Consider the following 13312-nt stretch of genomic DNA (forward strand, 5'->3'; position numbering starts at 1 on the left):
TATAAAATAACAGAGTTTCCCCCTAACAAGCACCAGAAAAGCTAGAGCAGCCCCCACTGGACAAGCAGGATGAAGTACCTTGCAGTTCTCTTCACCATTGTTGCTCTCTCCGAATGTCTTGTTAAGTAAGTTATTGTTTTGTTGCTGATATTTACTCATCTGACAGCTACACTTTCTGATTAACTAATGAAGAGGATAGAGAGTGTGAATTATAACTTCAAATCTTATATAATTATTCATATATATATATATATATATATATATATATATATATATATATATAAAAACACATACACACAGCTGAGAGGAGATTAATAAATGCAAAATGGTCCTCTGGCCGCAGTTACAAGGGTAGAAGCACATAGACTCACTGAAAAAAGCATGGCTACGTCTAATTTGAGATGGAACAATATTTTGGGGCATTTGTGTATGTCCTTTTTTTTATCCCTTGCCTTAAGTAGCGTAGTAACAGGATGATACTCAGCACCTGAAGCTCACCACAGCATGTCCGAAGTGACAGGAGAAAGTGGAATTGTCAAACTGTTCTTTGTAATCAGCAATTGAGGACCCAATAGCACACTTTGAAGTGCTGCTGACACTAATAGAAACAAAAGGAGTCTTTAAAAATGGGCTGCAAAGAATTCATTTTATGTCAATCAAATATTAAACACCCTACACACCTACAGTTGTTTTTTTTCTTTCAGCTATCTTCCTTAAATTAATTGAGAGATAAAGGAGATTATCATCCCTGTCATGCATTACAGCAGGAACTAGGATTCTATTTGCCGTGCTGGTTGGGGCTGATGGGACATGGAGCTCAACAACCTCTGGAGATCCACAGGCTTCTTTCCCCTGCATAAAAGCTGTTCAAATCCCACCCATGATCCCATGATCTTTTCTATGGAAAAGATGCATGAATGAATGTGTGCAAGATTATAGGCTATGTTACTATTTCTTGATCCTAAAAAAAGACTTTGACTGCATTGAGTGGGTGCGGACTTTCACTTCAATTTCCTAAGTACCAAATTTTTGGAATAGCTTAGATCTAGTAGTTAAGAGAGTTTGGAAGGTGTGCAGGGCTGTAACTAGGGGGTGGCAAGGTGGGCCCCCACCAGGGACGCAGGCTAGGGGGGGCACAAAATTGGCTAAAATATGTCCATAAATATGTCCATAAATATGTCTATAAAAATATTGATTATTGCCTCATTAGAAAAGGTTTTAAATAGAGGGTGAACTGAAGGGGGGATGGAGGAGAGGTGGAAAGAAGAGCTAATTTGTCAGTGGCTAAGGGGCACAATCTGGACAGTTTTGCCAGGAGCGCAAGATTACCTAGCTATGGCTATGATGGGATGGTGATATTAAGCCTATTATTATGTTTGGAGTTATGGAGTGGATAGACAGGTTGCAAAATAGCAAATTTTAGGGAGACAGAAAATCCAAACCTAGTAATTTTGTTTCTTATGTTCCAGGATTCCCTTGCAGAGAGGGACAAAAGTAAGAGACACATTCAAGGAGAAAAATATGCTGGAAAACCTTCAGAAATACCGTTATGACATTGGTACAAAATACAACTCAGATATTTCTAATGCTGCCCAGGTGGCTGAAGAACCACTTCTGAACTCTTTTGAGGTGAGTTCAAAAGAGTTTTGCTCTTATCAATTTGCTGTGCTGCTGAACAACATTTCCTCAAAGTTTTCATGATGCTCAGTTGAGATACTTCTTCATATTTCTCCTGACACCCAGAGGTTATCAACATAATATGTTAGATGCAATTCAGCAAAACACAGCCACAACTCAATCACACAATGGGACTTAGTCATGACTATCACAAAGCCCTGTTGTTTTCAACATAAGAAGTTGCAACTAACTTTTGCTGGATAACTCCCATAGAGGAGTTATGATCCAGCCAAAGTTAATTACATTGAAATCCCACTGACACCTAGCGTAGCCAGATACAGTAGAGAACAGGGTTCTTGCACCTTTAATAGTTGTGTAGAAGAGGGAATTTCAGCAGATTGTGGCTTTTCATTCAAGTTCACAGATGCTGAGCACCCCTTTATTACAACTATTCAAGGTATGAGAACCGTGTTCTTTTTTGCATCTAGGCATCTTATTAAAGGGCAGAGCAGGAAAATGATGAAGCCAGGGTGTTGTGTAGGCCAGAAAAATAGTACTTTAGCTTGCTTTTTGTGGTGAACATTGTGAGAGCTCTTCTATGGCAATAAATGGTACTTACTTGTTTTTTTAAAAAAATATTTATAATTTTCAATTATAACAAAAAGGAAAACATTTCACAAATCAATCAACAGTAATTCTTACACTTTGAATCTTGTCTTCCCTCCCCCCTTTTCTGTAGTTCCTTAAAATTGTTTTCATCTTTCCCTGCATATCCCAGATTGTCTCAATCTATTCTTTTTAAAAAATCTGTTATTATATATATTTTTAGAAACTGCAGGTTTTTACAATGGCACTTATTTCTTATGCACAGAAGTTATTTGAAGTGGGGGAAATGTCAGTTCTGCTGTATTTCTCCTGTTTGTGAGTTATGTTAAAGCACATACTGCTTTTACATTGTGTCGTTTATTATTTGTTTATTTGAACAATTCCCTTTTCACATTATCCCACTTTTGACAGGAAATAAATTTCTCCTTTCTAACTATTTTTTTTTTAATGTAGCACTTAGATTTACAGTGATTACCTTGCATATCTGTGAGGAAGTAAAATGTTCAAAAGCCTAAAAAGAAGGAAAGTTTTGCAAATTGTGTTTGTTTTATGAATTAACAGACTGAATACTATGGAACAATCTACATTGGAACCCCACCACAGAAGTTCACTGTTGTGTTTGACACTGGATCATCTACTCTCTGGGTACCCTCTGTCTATTGCAGTAGTCCAGCATGCCGTAAGTAACTGACTATAAAAAAGTCTTCAAGCATGTCACTCTGATATTAAAAATGACCTGGGAGGGCCTATGAAGTTGTGTAAAGGAATGGATTCATTATTTCACAATCCAGCATTGCAGACTCAGGTCATAATTCTATTTACATATGAGTAGGGTTGATTGAACTCAGTGATGCCAACGTCTAAATAAATATGTGTGGAATTTGCAATCCTATACCCATTTACCTGATGTGGGCTTGCAATCCTATACCCATTTACCTGATGTGTCATCAGTGTCCCCACACAGCCCAAGTAAGGGGGGCAGTGGAGAGGGGGCAGCGTAGTAGAGTGGGGGCACATCCCATTATGCTTCAAGTGGCAAAACAGGGCACTCCACTGCTGGAGAGAGAGATCTTAGTTTTCAGTGATTGGGTGTAATGATCTCAGGCAGGCAAACAAGCTCCAAAAAGAAGTAATGAGTTTCTTGGAAGATTTACAGTAGTTTACAATTAATACAGAGAGAGCAGCATGAGCCTGCCATTCTCAGCTACAAGGTGCTCAATCTGAGTCCCCACCTTGTACATAGCTGTCAACTTTCAGATTTGAAAATAAGGGATCAGCAGCCTCACCTGTCCCAGTCTTTTGTTGTTTAGTCATTTAGTCGTGTCCGACTCTTTGTGACCCCATGGACCAGAGCACACCAGGCACTCCTGTCTTCCACTACCTCCAGCAGTTTGGTCAAACTCATGCTGGTAGCTTTGAGAACACTGTCCAGCCATCTGGTCCTCTGTCGTCCCCTTCTCCATCTTTCCCAACATCAGGATATTTTCCAGGGAGTCTTCTCTTCTCATAAGGTGGCCAAAGTATTGGAGCCTCAGCTTCAGGATCTGTCCTTCCAGTGAGCACTCAGGGCTGATTTCCTTAAGAATGGATGCGTTTGATCGTCTTGCAGCCCATGGGACTCTCAAGAGTCTCCTTCAGCACCATAATTCAAAAGCATCAATTATTCGGCGAGATTAGTAAAAAAATTGTGTTTGGTGAGATTAGTAAAAAAAGTAATACATCCCAGCTCCTGTTATCTAAATGTTTCCCTAGTGTTTTCCAATGTCCTTTTATTACAATTATTCTCTTCAGAAAATTTATACCTTCAGTTTGTTTCTGCTATTGATCACTGATTAAAAGCTGTTTTTGTATTAATTAATTTCTGTTTCCATTTTACCTTTAGAAACACACCATAGATTTGACCCACGTAAGTCTTCTACCTTCCAAGGAACAGGACAGCCATTCTCCATTAAGTATGGGAAAGGAAGCATGGAAGGGATCTTTGGACTTGATACAGTCAAGGTAAACTAATAGTATTTTATAGATACAGGACAAGTTGAGAATACAAGCTTATAAAAATATTGACTCTTCTGTGCATTTCCAAGGCCGATACTTCTCAATGTTATTGAATCCTGGAAAATTGAAAGCAGTAAAAACTGAATCAGCCCTTTATATTCTGTGGAAATATTTATGTACAGTATATTTACATTGATGGCTGCTCCTCAAGGAATTCAGAACACAATATGTGGTAATCAAGAAGTTTATTTTAAATTGTCGTTGTTACAATCAAAATAGTACAAATTAAAGCTGCAGTACTAAGGTTATGCAATCCTGAAGTAAATATCAATGAAATTGATGAGACCTACCTCTGAATAAACAGGTTTAAAACAAGGACCTAATTTGCTCTTGCCCACTATCCATAGGAGCCAATTCTTATGGGCCATGGTCCCTTCATCCCCCAAATATTATATGACGGGGGGCGCCCCTCAAAGTTAATGGGCTTAGCCATTCAAATGGTGTGCATGGACTGTGTCTTGTGATCAATTATGCAGGATGGGACTTACCTGCCACCCCCAATATTTTATTACCTGCCACTATACATGTTTGAATATTATTGTCTGAAAGGTCAAATGATGCTTCCTTTCATGTTAACATGCACAGGATTGTAGCTTGAACGCAATGCTTAAAGAAGCCTGCTCTGTACTTTACAACGTGATACAGAAGTAAGGGAAGACTGTGTTTTTCTCCTAGATATCTGATCTTACCATTTCCGATATGGAATTCGGCTTGAGTACCAGTGAGTCAGAAGACCCATTTTCCAGAACTAAATATGATGGGATCCTCGGCTTAAACCCTTGGAAAAAAAGTTCATTCTTTGAGAACCTGATGAAGAAAGGCTTGCTTGAGAAAGACGAATTTTCTGTTTATCTCAGCGGGTAAACACTATTTTGCTTTACTGCTAAGAAGATTTGTTGCATGTTGAGGACTCATGGAAGGAAACTGCACCTGAGATTACTTTACAGGTTGGCTAATGCTTTGCCTGCTGAATCTTGTAGAACAGGCTGTCTGCCACTGTGCTTTGTTTGCACAGAGGTTGATGGGTAGAGGGGACTAGAACCTCAATCCCCAATTTGGTTAGAATGCTGAGCCCCTCCAGGGATGAATACGCTATTGTAGTCAAGGCTACTTGATGCTGATGAAGAAAAGGTCCCTCCAGTTTTCTAGTACCCAGCAGTTGAGTGCACCATCTTGCTTGTTGTGCCTTGAGAACAGGGGCCAAGCTCAGGTGAGCTAAGTGTTAATGTGGGAAGAGAGGGAGGTAGACAGAGTTGAGGCAGAGAGTGAAGAGGTCAACCCCCCTGCTTCTTTTACTATTATTTAATGCATGGAAATACGGAATTAAAAAAATATTGCATTTCATCCATGTAGCTATCTTCCCTTTTCATTTTAATTTAATACTGTACAAACTTGAAACCTCCCCCCAAAAAACACTTTAGAGATTTGGAGTTTTTGCTCCAAATCACAATCCTACCAGAATAACAGAATAACTGGAGGATAGTATCACAAAGACCATTTCACCTGACTATTTTAGGGGTAGATCAAGAACTGAAGGGTATAAATTCCTCCCTCCCATCGGGTGGCTAATATGCAGCCCATATGACATCCTGTACATGTCAGCTCAGAAGTCAGTGCTACAGTGCCTGGCACTGCAACCTTAATGGTTTTTTGAAAGGGAGGTAGCAAGCCTTTGTAGGGCAGAAGACAGGAAGGGAAGCAGTAGGTGGAAGCAGAGCTAGCCACAAATGAAGCCAGCTGATTTTGTCCGCATTCTCCAACCAGCTGAGGATATAATGGTAGCAATTAGACAGACTAAGGAGGAGGAAACTGACAGACAGTGACACTACCTGGACTGGGTGCAGGCAGGCAGGCAGGCAGGTGAGGCTGGCTGGAAGTAGACTGAGGTTGGTGGAGTAGAAGCCATTTCCACAGAACGGCCTCCACTGCCCCAAACTGGCTTGCTTAAAATCACAATGAAAACCAATTAGAAGAACAAAATCTATGAAGATTGTGAAGGGGGAAGTCAGTGTGTGATATACAGAGCTGAATAGGAAGCATGGTGATATATAGAACATTAACAGCATTCACCTTTCAAAATCTTAAAGCCTTCATTGTCCAGTGTTCACCAGTCGATACTGGTGCACTACAAAAGTTCCTTTCTCTCTCTCTGTCTGTCTAATTTGGACAGAGGTACAAGAACATGATACATACACTTTTTAAATATACAGTCCATCTTATTCTGAATGAATGACTTGACAACAGCACACTATATATCTATGTTTCAGAAAAACAGATGGGAGCATGATCATTTTTGGTGGAATTGATCAATCTTATTTCACTGGTCCTATTAACTGGATTCCTGCCACATATAGGAAATTTAAGATTGAAGTGGACAGGTAAGCAGGAATTATTCTTATTAATAGTATTAGCAACATTATTGTTAATCTTAACATATTGACTGGGTACAATAAAACTGAAAAGTTTGTCTGAATAATTTTAATGGCTACTAGTTAGCTAAACAGGAAGAGATGGAAGGCAACAAAATGTAAATATGAATGTGCAACTTACTTTGTGTTTTCTAGTTGTCTGTTGTTAGAATGACTTATATAGGACCGTTCTTATAAATGGCATTTACAGAGCATATGAGGGCAGGTCCTTGCTCTGAGCACTTTACAATCTGTAGTTCATGAGTTTTGTTTTATGCCTTGTACTATTTCCAGTGCAGCTACCTGAAAGTACTTATCACATCCTACTCTCCATTAAAAAAAACCAACCCATGTTTGGGGAAGGGCCCTACCTCAGCTGATGATCATTTGCTTTGCAAGCAGAAGCCGAGCACAATTCAAAGTGCTGGTGTTGACCTTTAAAGCCCTAAACGGCCTCGGCCCAGTATACCTGAAGGAGCGTCTCCACCCCCATCGTTCTGCCCGGACGCTGAGGTCCAACGCCGAGGGCCTTCTGGCGGTTCCCTCATTACGAGAAGCAAAGCTACAGGGAACCAGGCAGAGGGCCTTCTCGGTAGTGGCACCCGCCCTGTGGAACGCCCTCCCATCAGATGTCAAAGCGATAAATAACTACCTGACATTCAGAAGACATCTTAAGGCAGCCCTGTTCAGGGAAGTTTTTAATCTGTGATATTTTAGTGTATTTCTGGTTTTTATGGAAGCCGCCCAGAGTGGCTGGGGAAACCCAGCCAGATGGGCGGGGTACAAATAATAAATTATTATTATTATATTATTATAATAATCCTGTGTGAATTTTTCCGTTCTTCCAATCCTCAAATCAAGATGGTTTCCATATATAATCGCCTTCATAGATAACATTGCTCTTTCCATCATTAATTACAGAACTGTCGCTCTTAAGTCCCTCTGAGGAGTTTCACCCACAATATAAAAACAGCTCTATTTCTCTATTTCTCCTCCCAGACTTAAGTCCTCCGACAGAACTTCCCAATATGGCGACGGCACTTTTAACTGCGTCATTCCAAAGCCCTTATACATTCCACGCTCTTCTTAAAACATGCTTTGGTTCGAAAGTTTATCTCCACACAGCCTTAAATCCACAGCTTAAGTCCTTAAAATGACATTTCTGACTTGTGAGGGGGGGGGATTCTTGTTTAATCACATAAAGGAAAGAAAGGAAAGTTTTTCCCCCCCTCCCCCATCAGTCCCTTTGCCATACCGAGTCTTGGCGTATCTTCTCATGATTTTATACTTGTTCCTCCGACTCGTCTTGTTTTATCAGAGATCTCTTCTGTTAGCAGTCTTTACTCCCCCTCCTTCCTTGAAATATGTGCATTTGCTTCATCCAAATTGTTTCTTTTGAAGTTCTTGCAGCTAGTGGCGCGGATCAGAGACGGCGTCCAGGAGCGCCAAAATCCCACAGGAGGGCATTGTGCCTAGTGCCCCCATCCCCACAAATTCGGGGGTGGTATAGGGCACAGCAGGCAAGGGCAGTCCTCCCCCACAATCCTGGGGGGAGGTAGGGAGGCTATTTACTCCCATCACAGCCTCCAAATTACCTCGTGTGGGTCGGAGAGATGTTATTGTCAGCCATCTTCTGATGCGCCCCTAGTGGCCCCCATGTGACGCTAGATGTTTATGGTGAGCCGTATGGAAAATTCAATGTATTTTTAATTATTATTATTTTAAAAATAACATTTTCAGAATGGTTTTTTTATTCTACCTAGGTTGCATAGCTGATATTTCCAGGCAGTGCTATGAGAACTCCCTCTCTGAAATCCTGGAGAGCTGCTCTCTACAATGTGGGTTTTTTATGTTTCATGTCAGAATCTAAAGAATCTAATGATGTCCAATTTCTCAGCATTCTAGTGTATGGTCAGGCAATTGCCTGCAGAGATGGCTGTGAAGCACTTCTTGACACGGGGACGTCCTTCTTGCTCGGCCCAGCATCTGAAATTAGCCAAATCCAACAAGCCATTGGAGTTACAAAAGTAAGATTGACTTTTGATGGTTGTCTTCATACTGTAGCTGAAAGAGGCCTGGTACCATCCTTTTCACTGCAGCATCCACACTCCATACTTTAATTGTTAGCTAGAGCTCAAGTTTCAGAGGCACACAACCGAAGGTGGTGAGGATTAGGCTTGACCTAGGATATCGCCTGGACTGCAACTGCTGAAACCTTAGTGCCAGGCTTCATAGTTCTTCATGATACTGCACATGCATGCAAATGTACATGAGCATACAAACTATGACCATGGAAATGGCAGGGAAAGAAAACAATCTGGGAGGGTGACGTCCAGTGAAATAAACACTTCCAGTGGACTTAATGCTAAATCCACACAATTAAATGAAGTGATGGCCTTTTTTCAATAGGCTGATTGGCTCTTGGAAGATCCTGATGCAATGAGAGGATGATCCATGGAAGCTTCTCTCTGACTGATGGTGATTTCATGTGTGACCTTGCCATTTTTATATGACATAACCTGAGAATGTCCCATGGGTTTATTGTACTGTCGTATGTGCTTTGGGCTATCTAGCTATCCTTTCCTATATGCAGGGTTCTGAAAAGAATCCACTATACAGTACATGAAAGGTGGCCAGATGCAAAACACAACAAAACTCTTGCACCTTTAATAGTTGTGCAGAGAAGGAACTTTCAGCAGGTATTAGTTCTGCTGAAAACCGTTCTTCTACATCCAAGTCCCATACATGGACAGATAGAGGATGCGTTTCATCCTTATCACTCTGGTGTCCACACTCCATACTCTAATTGTTAGCCGGAGCTCAGGTTTCAGAGGCACACAGCTGAAGGTGGTGAGGATTAGACTTGACTTTGGATACCTCCTGGCACTGGTACCAACTCCAGGGGGCCCATGGGGGCCCAGGCACCACACAAAAATGGTGGGTGTTTGGCACCCACACTGCGGAGCCTCCGATGTGATTTAGGGTGCTTCGCAAGGCCCCGGAAGTCACATCCAAGGCCTTGCGGGGCCTCCCGAAGCACTTTCAGGAGAAACTGGAAGTCACATTGGAGGCTTTGAGAGACCTTAGACATGACCCCGGAGATTGCATTGGAGGCCTTCCCAGGGACTGCTGTAGTGTGTGCAATGTAACATGACATCAAAATGTCAAAACATCACATTACATCACGGGTGCCATTGGGCACCCATAATCTGGGGCCCAAGTCGGTGCCCCTGCCTCCTGGACTACAGCTGCTGGCACCTCAGTGTCAGGCTTCATGGTTCTTCATGATACCTACTGCACATGCATGCAAATGTGCATGAGCACCCAAGCTACAACAATGGAAATGGCAGAAAAGGAAATAAGCTGTGACAACCAGTAAAGGAAGGGGGAGATGGAGAGCACTGCTGTTATTTTGTACTGTAGTCTGTCTGCAAAATACATTGGCTTTATTTCCTCCAGACAACATCTCTCAAAACAGATTCAGTACATCAGCCTGCCATCAGCACCCATATTAGAATGGGGAATTTGGGCTCATACCGGACTTTAAAAATGGATTGCATCATCTCCATTGCTTTAGACTGTGAGGTTTAGATGTGAAGTGTTGAGGTGATTTATTTGTAATATTCAGCTAGATGGCGTGCTTCTGTGCTACAGTGTTCTACAGTGTGCTGTTCAAACCTGTGAGTTACACTAGATGGTTATTAAGTTCTCACTTAAAGCGGTATGTTTGCTTTCCTGAGATTGGCTCAAGGACAAATCCATGCCATTTCTCAAGCAAACTTGAGGTTTGCTGGTTCAGTTCCTTCATGATCAGAATAATGCAAAAACTCAACTTTTCCTTATCTCTTTCAGCATTCCTTCAACTGCAGAAACCTCCACAATATGCCAGATGTTGTTTTTGTAATCAATGGAATGCAATATCCTTTGACTCCACAAGCCTATACTCATAAGGTATATGATAGAACTGGAATACTATCTATTTGCCATAATAATGCAGGTTCAAACAGTTTAGGGCAGATTAGAAGTGCAAAATATTTATGAACACATGGGCTAAAGACAGGGGGTGAAAGGAATACATTTTGGGGCAGAAAGCTTATTAGATATCCTGAGACGGTCAGAAGAACTGGACCCAAACTCACAAGTCTTATAGAAAAAAAGGCCAATGCAAATTCCCCACCAACATAGTTTTATGACAGTTTAGTATAGTATCTCTGACTACAGATGATTCCCAACCCAGGAAGGTTGCCTCTGACATGTTGTATAACATAGGTGCCTGATGACCCCGAGAAGGACTTAAACCTTCCATCACATATAGCAACATATATACAGTACTGTATGCAGCTCTCAGATGTGTTTGCTTGGCAGTTGCAGATATGGAAGAATTTTGAAGCAAATAATGTTCTTTCTCCCCTCGTTTCCTCTTTGTAGTGATGACACAATCTAGAGAGTTTCTAAATCTCATTCTCAGCAGCATCCTAATGTTCCACATGTAGCCCCAAAGAAGGGCTTCTATTGGCAGAGGGACACAGTGATCCTATCCTTTATAGCTAGCAGGAGAGGTGGAGCGAGGAGGAGATGGGAAATAAGTCTCTTGTGATCTCCACTGTCTCCATAGGGAGGGGCCATAGCTCAGCAATAGAGGATTTGCTTTGCAAATAGAAGTTCACAGTTTAAACCTCCAACATTTCCAAGTAGGCTTGGCAAAGATTCCTTGTCTGGAACTGATTCTATCGTCATTAAGCCAGCATAATTCCAGGGATAAGATGGTATTTCAATGCAATTATTTCTTCCAACAGAGCAGAGCAAAAAACATTTTGAATTGTGGAGACTGTCTATGATTTTAAAATAGTTTGCTGACTTGTACAATTTGGTTGCTCAATTTGGTTGCTGACTTGTACAATTTGGTTGCTCGAATCACCCACATCTTAAGGATATCCTTTCCTTTCCTTTCCTTCTAGGATGACGACCATTGCAAGAGTGGCTTTAGCTCTGGCAGCAAAGATTATGATCACTTGATACTAGGAGATATGTTCCTCAGAGAATACTACAGCATATTTGACAGGGGGAACAACCAAGTTGGACTGGCAAAGGCAGTGTAAAAAAAGTTCTGCATTTAAACTATGCAAGTGCTGTAGTTTCTCATTTAATCAACTAATGCCAACGTCATCCTAACTTCATAGCAATATATTTGAACAAATACTATCACTCGGTGTCCTATTAAAAATTATATTTGTCAGATGTCTTCAAAGAAGATGCAGGTGGTAGCGTTGTTGTGGCATATATGCTCTGAAAATTATGTATTTTAAATTAATAAACTGTTCCATGGCTAAGCTTATGGATGTGATTTGTGTACAATACCCTATAGCTAATGTGAGTGAAGCTGAGGTGCCATTTCTGAAGTCAATGGGGAGGGAAAAGGCAAGGGCAAAGGGCCCAGTCTCAGGATCAGTCAAGTTTAAGTTATGGAGAGAAAGAGAGAATCAACAGTATTTTTACTCATTTATTTCTTTTTTATGCCCTATAAATAATACAAAGCGAGTACTGTACATTAATACCACACACAGAACTAGAGAGTTGTCACGGATACAAGCACTCCTCCTGCAGGGACAGGGAACCTGTGGGCCCCTGTATGTTGTTGAGCTGCAGTTCAGCCCCAACCTGCATGGCCGGAGTTCAGGAATGATGGAAACTGTAGGGTCAAAAGTTCTCCATGCCTGCCCTTATTGATAATCACATATTGTCCTAAACTGTGTGGCAGTGAAAGGATGTGCCCCCTCACCAGCTAGTGGTTTCTCTGGAGCAACATCTGTTTTCACTGCCTCCTTTCACAATTTCACATTCTGACCAGATGAGACATCTGATTCAAGGGCCAAACTTGACAGCCTTTTCAACTTGCTTGGACATTGGGGAGTTTCTTGATCAAGGAGTTTTTAGGTTGCTTCACCATCCACTGACTGTATAGTACAGATCAGGAAAGATACCATGAAAGTCCAAAGGATACCAGCATAGTTAATGAGCAATGTCGAAGAAGCTAGTATAGGCAAGAAGGCTTCTTTAAAAGAAATAAGTCTTGTCCAAATGGAGAATAGAATGGAAACAAACCTGGAAAGTAGCCAATGTATCACCTATTTTTAGGAAGTGATCGGGGGGGGGGGGTCCTGGAAAAAACAGGCTGCTTACCTTAACAATTTTCCAAGGAAGACTGGAGGATAAAAACAACTGTTATGGATAAAATAACCAAGCTTATTGAAGAGCCAACCTGCCTTTCCTTATTTCTGGGGCAGTTGAACTGCAGCTCTGAGCTTTGAGTTGGAACTTACAAATTTCTCCAGCATAAAGGAAATCACACCTATTTGCTGTCTTCATCCTCACAGCTGTTGCTTTTGCAAAACTTCTTCTGAAGAAACGAGTGATTGTGAAAGCTATATCACCTTCCTGATGTTGCACCATTAATGATCACACCCAAATAAAAGTGATTCATCTGTTCTGGTGGAATATAGATTAGGTCCAAGTTTCCTTGTTTTTCTTGCTACCCAATTCTTAAAACGCATTAAGTTGAAAGTTCAGTCCCATGTTAGGTCTGAATCATGTTGGGTGAATGCAGAACCTAAGAGGAGACCAGTAGC

The 13312-nt window shown here is 41.2% G+C and overlaps 1 protein-coding gene across 1 annotated transcript; it reads left to right on the plus strand.

The window, feature by feature from the left end:
- LOC309344459 (embryonic pepsinogen-like) lies at positions 1-12016 on the plus strand. Its single transcript, XM_081866836.1, has 9 exons — positions 1-125; positions 1470-1629; positions 2785-2902; positions 4106-4224; positions 4954-5138; positions 6546-6656; positions 8584-8713; positions 10539-10637; positions 11645-12016. Exons 1-9 carry the CDS (start codon positions 70-72, stop codon positions 11783-11785), a joined length of 1119 nt encoding a protein of 372 aa, XP_081722962.1. The 5' UTR covers positions 1-69; the 3' UTR covers positions 11786-12016.
- The last annotated feature ends 1296 nt before the right edge of the window (positions 12017-13312 follow it).

The sequence above is a fragment of the Podarcis erhardii genome (genome assembly GCF_964252035.2).
Source record: "Podarcis erhardii genome assembly, chromosome: 6".
Classification (NCBI taxonomy): Eukaryota; Metazoa; Chordata; class Lepidosauria; order Squamata; family Lacertidae; genus Podarcis; species Podarcis erhardii.